This window comes from Nothobranchius furzeri, chromosome 4 (genome assembly GCF_043380555.1).
Source record: "Nothobranchius furzeri strain GRZ-AD chromosome 4, NfurGRZ-RIMD1, whole genome shotgun sequence".
NCBI classification, from domain to species: Eukaryota; Metazoa; Chordata; class Actinopteri; order Cyprinodontiformes; family Nothobranchiidae; genus Nothobranchius; species Nothobranchius furzeri.
The window spans coordinates 68116327-68138872 of NC_091744.1; the positions used below are offsets into that span (position 1 = coordinate 68116327).

Sequence of the window (22546 nt, forward strand, 5' to 3'; positions counted from 1 at the left end):
AGAACTGAGGACAGTTTGCTCTGGCTGATGTTGCCCAGTAAACCAAACTGGCAAACAAAGGCCATCATGTTGCTTTGATGGTTACCTCCACTTTAATGGCATAACGACCGACTGTGGACCTTTTGTTATCTATCATCTCTAGCCAATTGTTTCATTTACAGCCCTTTTATCATCAGATGATGCAGTACATAATGTTTCAGTGAGACTTTAATCTCCACATTATGTTTAAATTACATAAGATAAAAATGGATCAGAAAAGACACAGTAAATTACTTTCTAAAAAGATACCACATCCATTTTTTTACTTTTGAATTTTGTTCTGTGGGACATTTAATGGTTTCCTTGCTTTTTATTGTCTTACTTCCTCATTGCAAAAATCTTTTAAACATACTTTACCACAAAATGATTTAGTAGACATGTCTCTTTTTTTATTTCTTCCGTTAGGTGATCAGTTTGATACTGTTTTCACGTGTCCTCACAGCAAATAGCTGTCAGAGTGCTAATGTTTTTAGCAGTTAGCTTAGTGTTGTAACACGGCATTTATCCCTTAATAACATCCAACAAATGTACCAGACATTTTTATTTAAAACACCTTAAAAAGTTAGCCACAAGTAGATCCTAGCACATACTCATCATTAGCATTAGTGAAGCATTATTATCACCCATCCATCCATTTTCTTATGCTTATCCAGAGTTAGGCCGCAGGTGCAACTGCCCAAGTCCAGAGAACAAGACTTCCCTCTCCCTAGCCACTTGGGCCAGCTCTTCCAGGAGAATCCCGAGGTGTTCCCTGGCCAGCCAAGAGATATAGTCCCTCCAGCGTGTCCTGGGTCCTGCTTTAGGTCTCCTCCTGGTTGGACATGCCCAGAAAACCTTACCAGAGTGGCGTCTAGGATACATCCTAATCAGATGCCTGAGCCACCTCAACTGGCTCATCTCAATGTGGAGGAGCAGCAAATCTACTACAAGCCCCTCCAGGATGACTGAGGTTCTCACCCTATCTCTGAGGCAGAGCCCAGACACCCTGCGGAGAAAACAAATTGTGGCCTCTTGTATCCACAATCTCATTTTTTTATTATTATCATGAGCTAATGAATTAAAATAGCACAACTCACTACTTATCAGAGGTCATTTAAGCTTCTCCAGATCGCTAAATGGTCAACCAATCTGAAATATGATCGCTGTAGACTTCCAGGATTGTAAAAGACTTTCACTTGGTTGCAAAGAGGAGCAAAATACTTCCTGTCCCTTATTTGAGTTTCGTGCAACTCCAGAGTCGCGTGAGTGAAACCCAGCAATAACACTAGCCTGGAGGTTTTCTGCTTGTGGTAGAGTTGCTAATGCTAACAGTTAGCTTCTACTATCCAAGTCGTTCTCTGCTGTTTCCTGGATGCTAAACCAACAGCCTTCTTCATTGGGAGTCAAGCTAAGTGAGTCCATGAATGTTAAGTGACAGTGTGACATAGATCTGTCAAGCTTTTCAAATCTTAGAGTTACACCTTCTATTTTCTATCTGACTCTAATGCAGGAGATAGGTGTAGGAGGCTATTTTCATGTTCAGCTCGCATGAAAAACACAGAGTGACTGATTATAATCAGAAAGAATTATTAAAAAGTGGTTTTCAGTGTTCCACTTATTTAAAAGAATATCTTTCATTGATTTCAGGTTAATCCAAAAAAAAAAAAAGTTTGAAAAAAGTCTGGGGCACTGAACTTTTCCCTTACATTTAATACGTGTAAGTGTGCTCATGAATTGAATTAAAACTGTTTTCACAGGTTACTATTTGGGGGTAAAAGGGCTGTGATTTTTTTATGGGTGTATTTTGATCATGTCAGAAGACCAGATGAATTGAAATGACAAATAATAATTCATCTGGAATCTCTGTACCTTCCTTTACTAATTTGATCTTTATTTTAAACCCAACCACAGCCTGCTTAAAATGTCCTCCATGCATCTAAAACAAAAATAAATGTGATCTATTTCTGTCTTGGAGTGACGTGGGGTTTTCAGGAAGCCGTTCTTAGCCCCATCTCTCACACGTATGCGCCACATCCATTGATGGGCAGATTTGGATGCGAGCAGCAACACCACTCAGGCTTAGGTGCTTCTGAATTAAACAGATGAGGACAGCCTGTATCAACTTATGTGTCGAAATAAAAGCGTCTCGCACATGAAAGGCAGAATCTCCATGGTTTCCCCCGGAGCAGAGCCTCGTTGCCATGGGAGTGGAAGGTGCTTCTAAAAGGAAAAAGACAGCAAAAGAGTGTTGTCTCTCCATTTATCTATTGCCAGGTTTTATTGTTATTAAAAGTATATGTGAGAAGAACACTTGGTTTAATTTGTGTGTCATGATTTTTAACGAGGTCTAAAATCAGTAACCTGGCAGCAGCCAGATCTCTATGTGTAGCCCCGCCCCGTGTCGAGTCTTTGAACAAAAAGACCACAGCAGGCACACTTTCACTCAGAATTGTGTAATGATGAGTCTTTTCCTGATCTCTGACATAATCAACCATCGTCTGTGAATCTTAGCATGGTCTGACTTTTCTAGCACAGCTTTTAGTTTGCTGTGAAGATCTCAACTGAGTTCCGCCTCACCACCTGAGCTCTGTTTGACATCTATGGGGTGCCAATTATAAACTTACACATCGAAATACCTGAAGCTTTATGTTCTTGTATTTAACATTTAATCAAGTAGGTTTAGTCACATTTAGCACTTTATAACAATAAAAAGAAAGTATGATTTTTTTCTGTGAAATCACTATATTATTGCTTAAACGCAAATCTAAATATTATGTTAAATGTGTTAATTTAGAAAAAAATGTATATATTTAAAATTACTTTAAAGCATTTAAATCAAAATTTTGATTTTGTGTTTTTTTGTTTTATTTTTTTAAACAAAAAACACCGATCTTGCACATTCAGACGTACCCTACCAATATTTGTTTTTAATTAATTCAACTGTGGTTTACAAATGTTTGTGACTGTGAAGAATGTTGAGCCCAGTGAAGGCAGGCTCACACAACCTTTATCAAAGGGACTCTGCAGTGTCAGAAAAGGGTCTTTTTACCTTGCTTTTATTTTGGTAGACTTTAGTTAAACGGGAGTCTGGATGCACTTGTTTGCTAAATGTTTAGTTTAAATCTGCTTAATTTATATTTTGAATGACATGTTCCTCTTTGTGGGGAAGTTCACATGATTAGAATAGGATTTTTTTTACTTAATATCACATCGAAAAACCTTCTCAAGTAAAATTTTAAATTATCTAAATAATATGGAAACGTTAAAGCATTTCTACTGTACACAAATTGCACCTACATATTGATACTATTAGTTATATTAATAATTACACCAATTTGCAAACCATTTGACTCAAAATCATAAAAAATAGCAAAGTGGGAAAATATGTCATTATTTTTTTGGTAAGAAATTAAATGCACATTTAATTCTAAATATGTTTTAAATTTCTTTAATATATTTAATTAGAATCTGAATTTAGTTGAAAATTAATATATTTGGATTTTTTAATTGTTATTTGAGGCTTAATGTGCTCTAATTTATTTGTTACGTTTTTTTAATGTGCCCATATATGATCAGAGCCCCATAAAAGCTTCATCTGGAATCTCAGCATTTCTGCAGGGCAAGTGAGCAAGTGCAAACAGTTTTGTCCCATTTATAAAAGTCTGGTCTGTTGTGAGGAAGTAACAACCTGCAGAATGTTTGGTTGTTATGCACCATAACAGGTCATGCTTGGATTCAGCTCCACGCAGAGCCTGAGGTGATGTGGTGGGGGGTGTAACACAGGGCAGGTGCAGAGGCTAAGTGATGAGGTTGCTACGTGTGGATGCACCACAGGCTGTTCTTTTGTCTAAAATGACTTTACAGAAAACACACTTTAGGTCTCACCATCAGGTCCATTTAATCTGTTTAATTTTAATATTTTGAAACTATTAACACACAAGCCCCAAAGGCTATCCCAAATTTACTAAACGATTCCAATGATGCTGGAAATGAATGGATTTTCATTCATGCAAAAATATCAACACCAAAATCCTAACATCGTGAAGAAATATTGAAATCATTGTCTGCTTTTATTAATTTAAAGTGTTTGCGTGTATTTTGAGTGCACTTGCATGCGTGTACGTGTGTGTCTGTTTCAGTCACATCTGGTCTCAGCCCACCTGGTTTTTGCTTCACAGTAATGATGAGGCTAAAATCTATTAGATTGCCCCCTAATTCGTTCCACGGCTCAGGTACAAAGCTGTTCTGAACACAGTGCTAGCTTAGCGTAGGGGGGTGGGGGGCAAGGCCAATAAAAAGTGATGTCACTGCCCTGAGACAACACTCTGACATCATGGAACATCTGACCTGATTTAATCAGGTCCATTTGAGAAAAGTTTAATATTAATGTTTAAATCTACACTGATTAGATAATAAAAATGAGAAATTATTAACCATAATTACACCCTAACATAAAACCTAAAAAAAATTAATTACAATCCTTATTTGGGTCATTTCATTGTTGCGTTTAAATGTGCAACAAACTGGGGAAGTAAGAAGGGAGTAAAATGGTACATGAAGACTCCAAAATAGAAACCTGGAAAAATGGAAAACAAGATAAGAGAACTGGTTTGAACAAATTCCTGCATGAGAATCTGTACCATGGAAAAGTGTGATACCGCAGGTGAAGCTGATAGCCTCCATATCTTCTTAGGAAAACATTTTCTTTCCATTTAAAGAACTTGTTGAACACTAAAAAGATTCCAATGCAAACAGAAACGAGAATGAAAGTTTAAAGCATGTTTTTGCCCAGACCTTTTTGTGTGATACCTATTCTGTTGAATCCATGCCTGAAGTACCATTTATCATGTTTTTATTCCGTACACTGATAGGGGACTAGCTGTGGATGGCTCAGACCATGAACAAATAAGATAGAATAACACATTATGTATACATTGCCTGAAGATTTATCATTGAAAACCTCTTCAAATGCTATCAGTGCTCGGCCAGAAAGAGGAGTCATCAGTAAACTCCATTTGCAGGCTCTTTTACAGGTGAGTCAACAATGAATATAGAAATGCCCAGACGCATCTCCCTATTTACATCCAGAGGATACATTACATCCTGTACATCCTGAACAGAAAACACATCCTGTTCCTGCTGAAACGTGTTTATAGAGTACTGCTTTGTAATAAAATAACAAAACGTTATTCTTTTTGGAGTGAATTTTTTATCCTTTAAGCTATTTTGGATTAGTACGACCAGATAGACATCGTAAAGTTTATTTTAGGAATTTAGAATTTCAAAATAAAAATAGTTAAAAATATGCTTCAAATGAATAACAGTTACAATTAGAAGCCAGTCTCCCTGAATATTAATGACATGTCTGATTTGAAATTGATTTAAAAAAAAGAATGATTAGTGTCAAAAATGTGATTATGTATTTCTTTTATTTTATTTTTTAATAAGTGTTTTTATTAATTTATCTATTTTCATATTATTAGTACTGCTTGGAATAATGAGTTACAACAATATTTAATTTCCTTCTGTGATTATAAAAGGGATTGTACTCTTTAGGGAACATAGGGTCCCAGGAGGATATCAAAAGACCGAGCAAATATTTTATAGTTTTGGAAATACTCTGATTAGCAAATATCAATGTTATCTTGAAATTCTTTTTTACCTAAGAATGCATAGAACATGATTATATGATGTGATACTATATGATATGAAATGATATGATATGATATGATATGACATGATATTATATTATATTATATTATATTATATTATATTATATTATATTATATTATATTATATTATATTATATTATATTATATTATATTATATTATATCTTTTTGTGACGTATCATGGTGCATCATGTTATTTTGTATCGTATTGCACCGCACCGCTTTGTTTTGCATCACATCCACTCATATAGTATTATTTCGTTTTAGACGCTGCTGCAGCAATAGCTGCTTTTATAAAAAGTAGCTCAAATAATTTGAATATTACAGCAAACTTGTGCTCCTGTCCACAGCATTTCAGAACTTAAACTCTCCAGCATTTAAAACACATCTGTTAACATATGTATGAACAAATGCTGCCTTTGTTTTCTTCACATCATTTGTTGTTTTAACATGGTGCTCTTCTGCATTTATCAGTCATCTCTGAGAGCTTTCCTGAGTCCTGGGAAGCCTTTTAATCTTTAACTCATAGTAGTGAAGCTGCAGCTGATTCTTTTAGGCCTGATCTTTATCAATCCACAATGTGCTCGTCTCAAATGTGTGGCCTGCCACTTTGTTTACTTTGGTAAATGTTACTTCAGTAAATGCTGTTTTTAAAGGTTTGGCTTTTTTATGCTGTAGTCCCTTTTGAATTTATTTGACTGATGTTCTTCGAAAGTGTTGCTGAAGATAACAGCGACATAAAACAGCGTTCCACAGCTGGATCAAATCTGAACTCATTGTGAACCAAAAGAAAAATATGCATGCTCAACACTGATGGGGTAGAATCTCCTCTGTAAGGTTTCTGGTTTCTCGTGATACTTTCAATCAGCGGAAAGGTCAGGCTGAAAACAACAGGCTTAGAGGAAATGAGCTGGTGGACGTCTGACACTGGCTGATGATGCATCCTCATGAATGAACCAAAGGATGAACAGTTCATTAAATGTGTTCACATTATTTGTTCAAAAGCTATTTTTATTATAGCTGTATATTTTCTTTTGTGGTTTTCAGAACGATTCAACACAAAAGTTCTTGTTTTTCATAATTTAATAAGTACAAGTACAAAATGTTGCTTTACAGTTTAAAATAGCTATTTAAATACAGACATCACCTAATAAATAACAGGTTTACAGTGTTACAGTGCTTGAAAGGGGCAAATCACATTCACCAAGGAGATAGTCTCGTTTCAGAGAGGACATTTTGTTCACCACTTTAAAGTGAAGCGATCTAAGGCTGAGGTCTTCCTCCGAGATTCCATCAAAAAAGAAATCTTCATTAAATATTGGATTACGACTCTTTCTTATGACCGTGCTGCGCTGCTTCTGGACCTTTCCTGGGACCAGCGAGAGGCTGATGCTGCAGTTGATGATCTTGGGGTCAACAGAGAGAGGATAAAGACCTTCAGCACTGATCAGTCTAACTCGCAGTCTTTGGTTGTCTGGACAGTATTCAACTGAGAGTCTCAGACTGCCGTCTCTACCCAGTGGCACCATTCTTTCCTTCATTGCCCGCTCCCTGTGCAGGGTTAAGTCCATGGGGAAGATGTTGGGTGGTGCCAGGCTGCAGCTGCTGGGCAGACCTTCGGCTATCCCCTCCGATGCCCTCCTCATCATATTTGGGCTGTTATCCGTAGAGCTGCCCTCATCTGTTGACAGGGAATTGTTCCTGGACGCCAGTGCCTTTCTGAAGTTTCTTGACAACAGAAGTTCATGGCTCAGTGCTTTGAAAAGAGAAGACTTGGCAGGACACCTGGACAGCAGTGGAGAGCTGAAAGGAGAGGACTCAGTGGAGGAAGTCGTATCGCTGTCCAAAGGGGCTTGCCAGTTGTGGGCTCGTGGGGAAAGCCTGGAGGTTAGGCCGTTGAGGCTGAATGAGGAGGGAGACGAGGATGATAAGGTAGGGCGGGTTAGTTTACTACACGTGCTGGATCGACTTCTAGGCAGAAGCACTGGAGGGGACCCTGGATCGGAGTGGAAAATGGACTCCTTTCTCCTGGTGTGGGGGCTCTCGAGTAAGGTGCAGAAGCCATAGCTGGTCTGGGCTCTGGCCAAGTGAGGAAGGGATAAGGCCGCCTGGCTCTGGGGGTCTGCATTGGTTGTCTCTTCATCGCTGCAACCATCATAGGGGCTCTCATCCACACTTTCTACCTGAATAATGTGCGGGTTGAGTGCCTCATGAAACGCTACTTCTGTTTCTGGTTTAGCCCTCTCACAGGGGAACATCTTGACAGCACAAGCTGCTCCCTTCAGCTCTGAATTCTTCATCTCCTGCAGGGATAAAATCGTTGGCGGGATGCAGAACTCTGGGATGTTATCAGGAGTGATGATATTAGGACAGAGGGAAATCCTCTTAGATTTGTCCATTTTGTCTCCTATCATGATGTCGCTGATCTTGAAGCTGAGTTCTGCTGATGGGATAGGAAAGTTGGATCTCTCTACGGACAGACGGAGCTTCTCCACCACCCACATGGATCTTTCAGTAGGAGGCAAGAAAATCTGTGGAAATCAGAAATCACACGTAAGTTGTTGCCCTCAAAACTGGATTAAAACCATGCCGAAACACATGAAGAGACAATCAAGTTTTCTTACCACGTAAGGTAAAGATATAAATATATCCACACGTTTTCAAAGTTTGAAGACGCGGTAACTCCAGCTGCAGTTGTTAGGCTCATGTGGAAGGTCAGCGGTTCTGGCTATTAGAGAGATGAAGACTCTTTAAATGTAGCAGGAAACTCATAAAACCAACACCCACCCACCCCGAGCTGCTACCAGGACCCTCCTCCTCGCCCTTTGCTGACGCTGGTTCCCATGGAAATATCCAGATCACAACAGAGCTCACGGCCTCTGATCCTGTGCTGCTCAGTCAGATAGGCTCTGAAGGCAAACAGCTGTTTCAAAACCAGCAGCAGACTTCTCACTCGTGTTTAGTTTTCCTCTGTTTAAATTGGACATCATACGTCACCTTACCCTGGGAACATTAACAAGGTTATCTGAAAAGCAATGACTTAGTTTTAAACGCTATCTCACCAAAAACTAGTAACGTGCAAGAAAAAGAAAACTAAACACTGGCTGAAGTGAAAACAGTGTATTCCACCTATAAATGTTGCTGCACTTTATAATCCATTACTCTTTAAATGATGCAAAAACCATCACAGCTGCATCATTACATCACCAATAAGCCACAGTAGTTTTTCTTCATCACATGCATGATTTATCTCATAAAAACTAATGTCTGTGGATACTTAGAAACACAGTTTGTGAAAGCTTCTGCCTGCATGGCACGGCTGAATTTAAATAAATACATAAACGTATCCGTTATGTCAGAAAAGTAACAAATATGTTGGTAAGAGCCACATTGCAGTTAAAACATTGATCTCTTGTTTCACTAGTTTTTACATAGAGATTTGGAGTCAAATGCAATGTTAAAGGGGACATGTTACGGCAATTTTTCTGAAGTTATAGTCAGCAAAAAACATGGTCATCCTTGCTTAAATTCCCTCTCACGTAAACCGATTTAATCAGTTTTATTCTTGACATTTTAGGACCTTCCAGACTGAGTCATTTCAGGGCTCTGTCCCTTTAAGAAAACAAGCTGGAGCTGGCCACGCCCCCCCCTCCCCACCCCATGAGCTTTGATATCAAGGAAGGGCTCTGAGTTGAGCCTCTGCTCTCACTCGCAATTCCCCTGTTTGTGAATCACAAACTGGGATTTTTTGAAATAGCTTATTTTAGTCACATCATTCCTAAAACTAAACACTGAGAAAAGGGATGGGGCGCTAGAGACCCACATGGCAGCACAGAAGGATACAAATGGTGACTTTTGAATGAGATTTCTCTTTTAAAACTTTAAAGTGGCATTGTATAGTTTCCTGTCACTAGGGGGCAGTAACAGGGCAGTTTTACACCATGTCACTGTGACTGTCACTAGTTTATAAAAACATTACGGCAAATGTTGTCACCTGTGGAGCAGAAAGCATGCAACCTTGGGGTGACTCCTCAGACTTTGATGGTCCTTCAGTTAATTCAATCGAGAGAATGCAATACTAATTGTAGTTCTCTGGTGCTGTAGTTTCTGGATCTGCTCGGGGTCCTGCGCCTGTCCACAACATCATCATACTACAGCAATGCCGCTCGGCCAAAATGTGCTCGACTTTTTTGACTTTGTTCTTTCACATATGTTTTGGAAAGAGTTTAGCAGTTTTGCTATTAAATTCATGTTTCTTACTGACTAAATGTTTTCGAAAATGGTAACGTCATAAAGTTGCATGTCCTGCCAATCATTTAGTATGACGTCATTGACAGGAGCAGGGCCTAGAGCCGGCCAGAAGGAAACATGACGTCTAAAGACGCTAGACTGGCGCCATATGCACTTTAGACCCAATTTTTCTGGTTATATGTTACAAAGCTGATAATATTTTTCAAAGACTGGACATCATTTTATGCATTTTCAACAGCATTTTATGGATATTTCTAAGGATTAAAGGTAAAAACTAAATATTGTTGCTTTAACTGCAATGCCTTGTTTGAAGAATGGTTTGTTCGCACAGAAAAACTATGAGGTTAATTCTCTTGAGTTCTAGGTTGGATAACAGTTCAATAATGAGTCAAATTCTATGAATTTATATTTATTCCACCCAATATTTAAGTCTATATACCCTCAATGTGCTAGATGAAAACCAGTAACCCAGACCTTAAGTTTCAAAAGGACCCAGGATTGGCTCGGGTCAAATTTGGCTTAATGTGTTACCTACAGTATAAAAATCCAAGTTGGGTAATTTGTAGCGTATCAGTTTTAATGTGTATATTTTTAAATCATGTCATGATAAAGTGCCCAGTTTTTAGAGTGTAATTCGTTTAAATAAAGGTTATAAGTATATCACAGCAACACATGATGAAAATGGTAACTTTATTTTTTCTGCCCTTTTGTTGTCCATAAAAAATCTCAGTGCTGCCCTCTTGTGGATGGAAATGAAGAAGCTGTATGACGTGAAGAAATAATTCTTAAAGGAAATAATTTTAGTGGGTCAGAAAAATTTGCAGTTAAATAAAATCAGTAAATAAATGAATCCATAAATGAAAAAATGAAGTGGGAAGTGTGTGTTTATTTTTCCTCAGCTTTTATTAACTGGTCTCTTCTGTCCAAACAGTGTTCTTTCTATTTTTGTAAATGGCTTCAAGTGGCTCTTCTTTCTGGAAAGAGCCTGAAAGGTAAAGAAAGCGAGGCTCCGTTCTGTGCAGGACGAGGTTCAAGTGGAGTGTTTGGGTTACTATGTGTTACCAGGCACCAGAGGACAGAGTGATGTCAGAGGCAGACGGTGAAAGTGTCCTAAATTGTTTTTTCTTAGAAATGTTTTCCCAACTGTTTAGGTTTCATCAGGAGCTCTTGTGTACCTGCATGTCTCTGAAGCACAGTGGTCTGTGAAATCGTAACTAATTTTGGGGTAAATTGTGGAGATAATTCAAAACATTAAAAACAAATATAAATCACTTCCTTTCATGGCTGCTCAGTGACATTACTAATATATTGAGTGGCATCTTTTAAAGTTTATAGAGCTTGAACAGGTCAAAGTGTTCTTCACGACATCTACCACTTTCAGTATTTCAACCTTTCCAATTGCTTGAAGCATGTAATCTGAATGTCTTTTAATCTTAAATTAGCGTTTAAACCATTTTCACTCCAGTTCTTGTATCCAACAACATTGATAGCATTTGGGTATGGGCTTATGAACAAATGAGGAAAATGAACAAGATGAACATCTGAAGGTCATGATGAAAATTGAAGAAAACGTAGCAAAGACCTGAGAAAGCAGTTGAGTGATGCGTCATGTTTCTGTTGTACATCTGTGCCAAGCTTTGGGAACTGCCTTATTGTTGCTAAGTGTTTTCAATTCCATATAGATTAATATCTATATTGTTGCTGTACTTTGAACAGGAACAATAACTCTTTTTAATTCTAATATTTCTGTCCATATTTGTTTTCTTTGGTATTTCTCACAAATTTAGAATTAGTTATTTTCTAACTTGTCTTTTATGTCGAGGCGTCCCTAGTTTATCTCTTGAGGTCAGAACATTTTGATGACTGAATAATTCACAGATGAATATTGAGACTTGACTGAGAAAAAGAAAATAATTATTTCTGAAAATGATCATATTGGAAAGAAAATACGAGAAAACCCTCGAGATGTAAAACTAGGTGAGTTGAATAGTACATCTGTATATCTGAATGTTCTTAGAACTAATGGATACTAATGGATACACTTCTGATCTATTTCCATGTTCATCGGCACATCTTGGTCCACTAGTGTCCACGTTTCCCTGATCCATGCACGCCTGAGTCAACCCTTCAATTGCCTCTTTTTTACGTCATCTAGTTCTGCAAACGCCTAATGATCAATTATCCATTGATTCACGCAGAATGAGACCGGATGTAAAATCCCTATGTCTCCTTTAGGGGGCAGTATGTGCACAGGAAATAGCATAGCGTTACAGTTGTTTCAGCTCGGAGTGGGAGGTGAAATTAAGATGTGCAAAAACTAAACCCTGCTGAAATGATAAATAAAAGAAATGTTTTGCTATTTTTTCAAATTTTCTAAAAAATTAACAAACTGACAAATAAACACAAATGAATAAAAATCCCTATGGACAAATTGCATCCATATAATAACATATACACTATATAAGTGTTTGTGTTGAATTGCTGACTATGAATATTGGATGCGGACGGGTGCTCTACATAGCACGTTTGGTAGGTGTTGGGAAGGCGCACTTCACTGCACAAATCCAGAGCATTTTTTCAAAACAAGAGAAACCAGTTACGTTCCGTTTTCTGATCCAATTTTGACTCTTTTAATACACCCTCTGCACGTTTACAAATGCGGGACTAATGCACGAGTGGGAGTGACGCCTTTTCCTTTTTGCGTCGCAGAAAGATGTGGTCGCTTTCCCATTTTAACCCCCATCTATCCACACTGTACGCTCAACGAGGAGGGGCTTGATGCCGTGGAGGAGGCAGGCAGGCAGGGAGAGAGGCTGCGTTGACCCGCTTGTGGTGTCGCCTCCTCGCCTACATCCAAGTCAGCTCGCATGCTTTGAGGAGTGATTGCCATCAGGTAGGGGTTTGCGTCTATTTTATCTCATTTTCCGCTCTCCTGGTGTGTTTTGCGGCGTCTCTGACAGCCAGCTTTTGGATTTTAAAGGTCTCTCCCTCACAGGGAGGCGCGCCGCTCGGTGTCAGCTCAGCTGAAGCGCTCCCAACATTTCCCATTAACCAGCCTGCACACGACCTTTTCACATGATTACAAGGATGGTTTCCAGCTGCAGCGTTTGGATCTGACATCAGCCGGGCTGTTTTATCTATCTGGCTCGTGACAAATCTCACATTTTCTTGAGAAAAGAAAGAAAAAGATGTACTGACTGCTTTTGACATTGACAGATAAAGAGGTAACAAGATTGGATTCTTGTTTTTGCATGTCTTGGGAATAAAATGTGCATGTGATAATCGTCTCCACCATCCTCGTGGCTCTGCTCACAAATGTGCTGTAACTTGGACTTGACCTGAATGTTATCTGGATCGGCTCAACATCAAAGCTGACATTGACGGTGTGGGATTAGAGAGCATGCAGGGATGGAACCCTTGTGATTTACTATTGGCTACTAAAAATCTGGAGCAAGTAGTCTAAATATAGGAAGAGCTAGAATCTATGTACAGAATAGAGAATTAATTTATTACCTTTTTCCATCCCAGAATAATAATTCCCTTTTTGTTACTGATGCTTTGAATAGGATCAACATCTGTTATTTGCAGAGGTCAAAGTGCACATTCCCTTCATTATTTCCTGTAGGAAGGTTGAGTGTCCTCTGATTGAGAGCCATCGCTTTTTACCCAGAAGTGTTGTGGAAAGGGATATTTGGAGCTGTGATTTGTGGTTGTTTCACGCAAGAACAAGATAATTAATGTTATCTCAGTAACTCCAGAGTGAAGACGCCAGAGAGGAAACCTCTGCACATCTTAATATTGAAAAGGTACTTCATTATTAGCAGGTTAAAAAAATAAGCGTTTCATGCTGTTGCTGACCCATTAACAGTCCATGGTTGCACATTAACTGATTTTGCACCTGAAATAAAAATTCACCCAATTAGACCAACCATGTGTTTTGGATGTTTTTCACGCTTTTGGATCAGTTTGACTAAAATTCTTCCAGTTCAAGGAAATGCAAACTGGAAAAGCACTTGTTTTATTTGAATGGTGTAACTAGAAAGGTCACTCTGCCTCAGCAGGATGCTGACAGTTGTGGTTCAAGATGGCTTTACATAGTACTGGTGCGTTTGGGGCTTGAATCCAACCCAGCGTACCCGTCCTTACATCCAACCCAGCGTACCCATACATCCAACCCAGCGTACCCATCCTTACTCCCTAGCAATTAATTAAAACATCAGAGAAAAGCTTCCATATACTCCCAATTAAAAAGTTGTATACCAGTTTGTTTGTTTTTTCATTTCATCTTTAAAGCACCATTATTGACCACTCTTGCTTATAAGAAAATGATTTGTGTTTTTACATTTTTCCGTTGAAAGTACAATCAAGATATTTTTTTCATTTACGTTTTCTGTTAATTTTTACTATTCTTTGAAATTAATCTGCCACTAAACTCTGGAACCACACTATTTCATCGATTTAAAACATAGCCTGAAAAGGAGAAAATAGCTGCTGCTTATTGGACAAAAGCTATAAATCATTTTCCAAGTAAGCCCATCCTTTCCATTATTCTATGTTAACAGCACACACTAAAGCGATCAGCCATAGTGTGCCACATTTAAAATGGTCCACACGTAAACAGTTTCCTGTTCTCATTCATTCTAGCTACGAGCTAATATCAGATTCTGATCACATCTGATGCAGCATGAATTCACAATATATTTGTTTCAATTTTTGTCATCAAATATTGAAATCAACCCTGCATCATTTAGCAAAATGCTTCATTAACAACTAAAATTGTTCATTGATTGAAATTTTAAAGCTAATCCAATTCAGGTTGGCCACTTAGTCAATCTACTGTAGCCCATCACAAATGGCTAGAACTGTCACATTTTCAGATATTGAGCTAAAATGTAGGTGGGATAATCATGTGGATTCCTGACCTCATCTTTCCCTTCAGACAATCTTAAAGGTCAAAAGCCATTTTTAATTATTTCTGATTATAATCGGTCACTCTGAGTTTTCATGCAGGCTGAACATGAAAATAGTCTCCTACTGCTTTTTAAAGGAGACCACTGAGTCCACTGATCTCAGGCTCGGGGGGGGGGTCCAGATTGTGGGGACCACAGCAGCAAATGATCTGTCACCATTGGTCTTCAGCCTGGTGCACTGCGCAGCCAGTAGGCTTTGGTCACTGAAATTCAGGAACCTGCTGGGGTGTAGGGACTGAGAGGATCACCAATGTATGATGGTGTGTGTCCATGTAAGGCCTTATAGACTAGAACCAGGATCTTGAACAGAACCCTGGAGTTGACTGGCAGCCAGTGAAGCTGGAGGAGAAGCGGGGTGATGTGGGTGTGTTTGGAGGACTTGGTCAGAAGCCGAGCACAAGCATTCTGAACCACCTGTAGACGGTTCAGGGAGGTTTTGCTCAGACAAGTGAAATGAGAGTTGTAGTAGTCTTAAGCGTGAGGAGTAGGTATGGAGAGATTCACCGATTTATATTGGTGATCTGTTCATAACTTTAGGGATGCGACTGCACCGGAAACTTCAGGGTGCATCGGATACAACTGGTGGATAAATGTGCAATATATCTTTGCTATTGTGTCTCATCTGTAAAAAGAATGGCTAGATCGATTATTTAATTTTTTCCGAGGTGCATTGAACACACCATCAGGACGGAAGCCGCGTGGTACGCAGGTGCTCGAACTTACACACTTAATCAAACAGCAACATGGAGGACGGAACGGGTGAGGAGGACATACACGTTAGCGTGAAGACCTACAAGTCCAAAGTTTGGCAACACTTTGGATTTTATAAGAAAGGCGGAAAACTTGACAAGACTAATGCCATTTGCAAACAGTGTTGTGCTGCCATAAAATAAAACCAACTCCCCCCGAAGACATCCACCTGTCTGTGGGACTTTGGAACTGCCAATCAGCTGTAAACAAAGCTGACTTCATTACCGCATATGCAAATCACCTGTCACTTGATGCACTGGCTCTCACTGAGACCTGGATCAAACCATGTGACAATGCTACCCCATCTGCTGTCTCGGTTAACCACACTTTCTCCCACACTTCACGTGCATCTGGCCGAGGAGGTGGAACGGGCATGTTAATTTCCAATAAATGGATATATAGTCAGTTGCTACCCATCACTAAATACAACTCCTTTGAATACCATGCCATCCAGGTGACTGTACTGAAAAAATTCTTTTTGGTTGTCATATATCGACAACCAGGTCAACTCGTAGACTTTCTTGATGAACTCGACACCTTGCTTTCCTCCATTCCTTAGCATGGCTGTCCCACAATGGTCCTTGGAGACATGAATATTCACCTGGACATTCCCAGCTCATCAGGCTTCCTATGACTAATGTCATCATTTGATTTAAAACTAGTACAAAGCCCTCCAACTTACAAAGCTGGAAAAGCACTTGACCTCATTTTCACCAGAAACTGTGCCGTAGACACAATCTCTGTCACGCCGCTGCACCTTTCGGATCATTACTTCATCCATTTCAGCACGACTCTACAAGGGAGGTCCACTGCTTCCTTCCCAATGATCTCATTCCGCCGCATTCTCCGCAATCTGGCACCCATCTACTTTTCCTCTCTTGTTGCCTCCACTCTTCCATCTCCCAGCACATTCTCTGCTTATGAAGTGAATGAAGCCACCGAGTCACTCTGCTCCACACTCTGCTCTTGTCTTAACTTGTGTCCTTTAGCCACTAGATCGTCTCAGTCGCACCCTTGGCTAAATGATACCCTCTGGTCTCTACTCACCAATCTTAGAGCTGTGGAACGGAAATGGCGCAAAACAAAAGATCCTGGTTATATATTGAAATTTCAGGAATTACTGTCCTCATTCTCTGCCAGCATCACTGATGCAAAGAAAGCTTTCTACACTGACAAAATTCTCAGCTCTACTGACTCTCAGAAACTATTTTCAACATTCAAAACTCTGCTCACCCCTCCATCTCCACCTCCTACCAACAATCTATCAGCTGACACCTTTGCCTCATTCTTCACTGACAAAGTGGCAGCTATAAGCAAACAGTTTACTCAACTGACCACTCCTGAACATTCGCTACCACAAACTCCTTCTAGCCCAACCATCTCAGGCCCTACTGCTTCATTTTCCTCTTTTTCCCCTCTCACTGAGAACTGTGTGTCCAAGCTTCTCACGTGCAGCCGCCCTACTACATGCCCACTTGATCCCATTCCGACTAAGCTGCTCCAAGCTATTGCTCCTACAGTAGCCGCAGCAGTCACACATGTGATCAACGCATCACTGACATCCAGTACATTTCCCACCTCTCTCAAGCATGCTCTGGTTAAACCGCTGCTAAAAAAAAACCATCTCTTCCTCCAAATCATGTGGAGAACTACCAACCTATCTCTCTCCTCCCTTTTCTGTCCAAAATCATTGAAAGGGTGGCTTTCAAGCAGATCACAGAATACCTCTCACAAAACTGTCTGCTTGACCCTTACCAGTCTGGGTTCAAAAAGGGCCACTCCACTGAAACTGCTCTGTTAGCAGTGACTGAATCCTTAAAAGAAGCTAGAGCGATAGGCAAATCCTCAGTGCTTATCCTGCTCGACTTATCGGCAGCATTTGACACTGTCAACCATGGCTTCCTTTTGTCCACACTCTCTACCATGGGCATCACAGAGAAAGCACACGCCTGGTTTGAATCGTACCTCACAGGATGATCATTCAGTGTATCTTGAATTGGACAATCCTCTACGGTGCACCTTCTTGCCACAGGAGTCCCCCAGGGATCTGTACTAGCACCTCTTCTCTTTGCCATACACACCACCTCACTGGGTGAGATCATTCGATCACATGGCTTCTCCTACCACTGCTATGCAGACGACACCCAGCTATATCTGTCATTTCCACCGGACGACCACACTGTCTGGCAGCTCCAGATTTTTTTTTCTGCAGGTGCTATGAAGGAGCTAGTCTTTTTATTGAGGGTGCTATGAAGGAAGTGGTCATGCGTACCTATTGTTCTCTAAAACACTTTCAACACTAGCAGATACACATGCGTGCACAGAACCTCAACAACACCTGAAACAATCATTAATATACATCATAAATATATGAACAATTGCTGATTTTTCCATGAAATCATAAACACAAAAAGCTACACAGAAAACCATCTATAGTGTTGCAAGGTTAGCTAACGTTAGTGTTAGCATTTCCAGCGGCAAAACCCTCGACTGCTGCGGCGGTTGAGGGTTGACTCTCTTCATCCAGATCCGTAGGTTTTTGTGGGATCACTTCCAAAGATTCATTCGTTTCTGACTGAAGCTGTGGAAATTTGGGCAACAAACAATGATCCATTTTACCACTACCTCTACCTTTCACTCATTCGCAGGTGGAAAATGAGGTCAAAGGTTAACATCAATTTCCTGTTTTGGTTTAAGTTTTTACTATCTATATGATAATTTACTGATTATGTTTGTTTTATATGTTAAATATTATCACATCCACACGTTAAATTAAAGTTAAATTGTAAAAAAATAAAAATCTAATGTTTACTTGGGGGGTGTTATGGGGATGCAATGACTAATCCAGGGGTAGCTATAGTGCCCCCCTGGCGCCGCCACTAATCCCTAGTGAGTAGATGAAGGTGTGGATAACAGTCTCGAGCTTAGAGTGGGACAGAATGGGACTCGGCTAAGCAATGTTCCTGAGATGGAAGAAGGAAGAGCTAACAAGAGATCTGGCATGAGAATCCAGGGTGAGAGCTGGGTCAAAGGTCCTACCAAGATTTGTGACAGAGCATTTGGTGTGAGAAGCAAGCTGACTTAGAAAGTCCCTTACTTTGGGATCTAAGTTGTCTAGGGTGCAGATGAAGCAGGTGTGTAATAGACATTTCATGGGGCTTAAAGGAGATGTTCAGTTGGATGTCATCTACATAAACATAGACTACTGTGCATCACCTGCAATTAGTGCATAACAGTGCTGCTAGGTTTTTGACTGGAACTAGGAAAAGGGACCACATTTCTCCGGTGCTGGATTATCTTCACTGGCTCCCAGTCTCATACCGGGCACAGTTTAAAATTCTGCTTTTTGTGTTTAAGTTTTTCCAAGGCAGTGCCCCCACCTACTTGACAGAGCTCTTAACAAAGCACGTTCCCCTCAAAGTCATTACGGCCAGCTGACCAGAAATTGCTTATCGTCCCTCGCACCTGATTTAAGACTCGTGGTGATTGGACGTTTCAAGTCCTTTCACCCTCTCTCTGGAACCAGCTCCCACTCGCAATCAAACAGTCCCTATCACTTGTAGTCTTTAAGAGCAGGTTGAAGAATCATTTTTATAGGATGGCTTTCTCCTAAAGCAGGGTTGTCAAACTCAAATTCACACTGGGCCAAAATGAAAAACTAGGACAGTCGCGGGCCAAACTCAATATTTTTTAAAAAGTGACGGTAAATGTGCACATTTTCCTTTATCAACAGATATGAACGGTTGAACCTTTTCATTGGGAAACACTTATTTTTGCAGTAACACTGAATATGGAATTACCAAATTACACACGTGCAAGTCGATTTTAATTAAAGCACGCATCAGTGACATTCGTTACTTATGTCTCCATTTTTAAAAATATTTTATTCCTTAAAATCTGTATATATTCAACATTTCTTCTTATTTTTTATCTTTTGAATCTTTTAAGTGTTTCAATTTAATTTTAGATTTTGTTGCTCCTGTAATGAATGTTATTGCTGCTGTGACACCAAGCTTTCCCCACTGAGTGACAATAAAGGGATTTTCTATTTTATTTCTATTCTATTCTTCTATCTGTAAGCTTTCCTGTTTTACAGTAGGTGAATTCTTTTTTCACAGGCCAAAAACATAAATAAAAATGGTAATTCTCTTAAATGAAAATGCAACATCTCACCTGTTAATGTTCATGCTTTGGAGCAGAAAATGTTAATAAAACCAAAATAATTCAATCCCAGTTTTTTGCACTCTGATTTCCTCTGATGCTCACCTGTTCCAGCCAGACCTGCATCTGTGGCATTGGGCTCTGAGCTGAGGAAGGAGTTCATCAGTGAAAAACAGCTGCTCACAGGTTTGTGCTGCTGGACATGGAGAGCATCTGGACCACGCAGTTGTGTTGGGGAGGGGGATAAAAGCTGCAGCAGCCACAGAGTCATAGTGACTTGAGCGTGTCGCTAAACTGGAGTTAAATCATCTCGGTCTGGAAGTTGGTCGGTGCGCTTTCTAATCCATTTCTGGGCTTCAGAGTCGGCTAACTGCTGAGTAAACGTGGTGCTGAGTAAGAGTTTTCCGTTTGTCCGAGGCAGAGGAGGTAACGCTGCAGACGCTGATGCTAGTAGCATGGACGCTAATGACTGTAAAGACCGGTTCTTCTCCTTGAAGCATCAACATGTTCCATCTTTGTTGAAACACCCTTGCTTCTGCATCAATCTTTCTCTTCCTGGACATTTTGGGATGATGTATGGACAGTTATTTTCACTTGTTGCATTAATTTAACATGCAAGTGGATACACTGCGACCTAGTGGCAAGTCACTGCACTGGGAACACAATCGCCATGTATTATGGGAAATGTAGTTACTAGCCAATGTGCGCTTTGCAGTGACATAGACTTATTTTAAGACACTTGAATCTCTCGCAGTCCACATAAAATGATGTCGCATGCCACATCTGGCCCGCGGGCCTTGTGTCTGACACGTGTCCTAAAGCTTTTGGTTTCTGTTTTGCATGAATTTTTTTGTTCTTCGCTTTCTTTTAACTAATTAATTTGAATTTTCTTTTATCTAAATTTAATCCCATTGGCATTTGATTGTTCTTACAAATGCCCATGTTCTTATTTTGTTTTTAATGTTTTTATGACTTGCTACTTATATCTTTGTTACTTTTCTTGTCCAGCCCCTTGGGCCCCCTTTGAGGGTGGTGGAAAGTGCTATATAAATAAAACTTTGATTGATTGATTGATTGATTGATTTATTGTTGATTAGTTGATTGATTGATTGATAAAGATGGTAGGGGATTTCTTTAAAGGAGCTCAAGATGTACTTCAGAGGAAGCTTCTAGAGGAGGAAGAGTTTGCCCCAGTTTGTCCCTTGTGGGACACCATGGGTGAGGGATTTTGGAGACAAATGGAAGTTTGGAGATGGAAACAGACATAGAAATAGACAGTTAAACTCTAGGATCTGAAAAGCCTGACAGATCTACGTCACACTTAATATTCATGGACTCCCCCATCTTGACTCGTAAGAGGAAAAGCTGTTGTTGGTTAGCGTCCAGGAAACAGCAGAGTATGTTTAGAATAGCAGAAGCTAATCGTTTGTAGCGTGTAGGTTTTGTCATGCGGCCTGACACCATACACTGATGGACTAAAACTGCTATATCCATGATTTATTTATTTTTTTATTACTGCCACGTGTGTGGTCTCATTTTAAAAGTTGCCCTTGGCAATTTAAAAATCATTCCATGTGAACCGGGCCTAGTTGGCATAACATAACTCAGTCAGTTTTATAGCTATTGAGCTAAAATGTGGTTGTTTTAGTTGCTGAGACTCATGACACACAAGTGCTAACCATTCAAGCAATACTGCATGATATTGTACAAAACTTTCGATATTTGTTAAGTACAGCTCATCTGTAGCCTGGCAAGCCATCCTATATATGGGAGTATGAGCTCAGTCATGGGGCAGAATCTACAGTTGCCTTTAAAGCTGTCTCTGCATGCAACTGGACTAAGAACAATGTGACACATTCACCGTTATGGATGTCAGTCAATAGGGCAGTTCGCCATACACTGTTGAAGAAGACGCTAATTCATCCATTTTCTAAATAACAGACTTAAGTACCTCTATCTGTTCTTGACTCAAAGCCCAAGTCTAAACTGTCCAAAGTTGATGGCAAAACTGTTTCAAACGAGCCGTCGCCATCTTTCTTTTTAGCTCAGTCGCACTAATATCTAACCCACCAAACAATAGAGCACTGAGATAGATAGATGATAGATAGATAGATAGATAGATAGATAGATAGATAGATCCCAGTGCTCATATCCCTTAGTGTATCAAAAGGGGTTGTTTTCATGGTCAGAAGTTAATGTTCCCCAGGTCACACAGGGTTGGAAAAGCTTTACAAATCGTAAATATAACAGGAGTAAGTTGGATTAACTCTAGGATGATAATTAAACACAGCACATTTAGGGTCGGTTCACACAGTGTCTTAACCAAATCGTTTGCCTTAACAAGTAACTTTTGGGATTTTAAGAAACATTATTCCAAGCATTCACAAGCAAATATAATTTTCTGGGGTCTGTAAGAATGCCTGTGACCAGATTTGGTCAAAAAATGAAGGCACTAAAGAACAGAGCCCTTAAAAACTATATTTGAGCTATTTTCTTGCAGCTGATTGAGGTGGTTTAGTGAGATGTTCTCCTCTGTTTGACCCAGATTTGTCTTGGTACGTGTGTTTTTGAAGATTGTATATATAGACATAAATTACCCCAAATCTTCAAGATAGCCTTTACTATTCATCTTGGATGTTGACACAGGCAAACTGAGCACAAGCTAACCTTTTCTTTGTCTACAGTTTTCCCATGGATAATTGTGATTTTTTATTTTTTATAGCTGC

The 22546-nt window shown here is 39.7% G+C and overlaps 2 protein-coding genes across 5 annotated transcripts in view; one reads left to right on the forward strand and one right to left on the reverse strand.

Annotated features, from left to right (window-relative positions):
- Positions 1-6760: 6760 nt before the first annotated feature.
- Positions 6761-8437, reverse strand: c2cd4a (C2 calcium dependent domain containing 4A). The gene is made up of 2 exons (XM_015964460.3): positions 8313-8437; positions 6761-8219 (listed from the first exon to the last, which is right to left on the reverse strand). The coding sequence occupies exon 2, from the start codon at positions 8190-8192 to the stop codon at positions 6852-6854; it is 1341 nt and encodes a 446-aa protein (XP_015819946.1). The 5' UTR covers positions 8193-8219; positions 8313-8437; the 3' UTR covers positions 6761-6851.
- Positions 8438-12697: 4260 nt separating this feature from the next.
- Positions 12698-22546, forward strand: part of tln2b (talin 2b) — a 128326-nt gene continuing 118477 nt past the window's right edge. For 3 of the 4 annotated variants that reach the window (XM_054733078.2, XM_054733082.2, XM_070550380.1), the window contains exon 1: positions 12698-12832. The gene's annotated coding sequence lies outside the window, so the exon portion shown is untranslated. Of the gene's footprint in view, positions 12833-13028; positions 13164-22546 lie in introns of those variants that run through there. The other variant, XM_070550379.1, reaches the window with a different exon arrangement.

What these genes read in the sequence shown, in the direction of transcription:
- c2cd4a (XM_015964460.3), bottom strand. Translation starts at nt 8,192, where the DNA reads ATGTGGGTGGTGGAGAAGCTCCGTCTGTCCGTAGAGAGATCCAACTTT.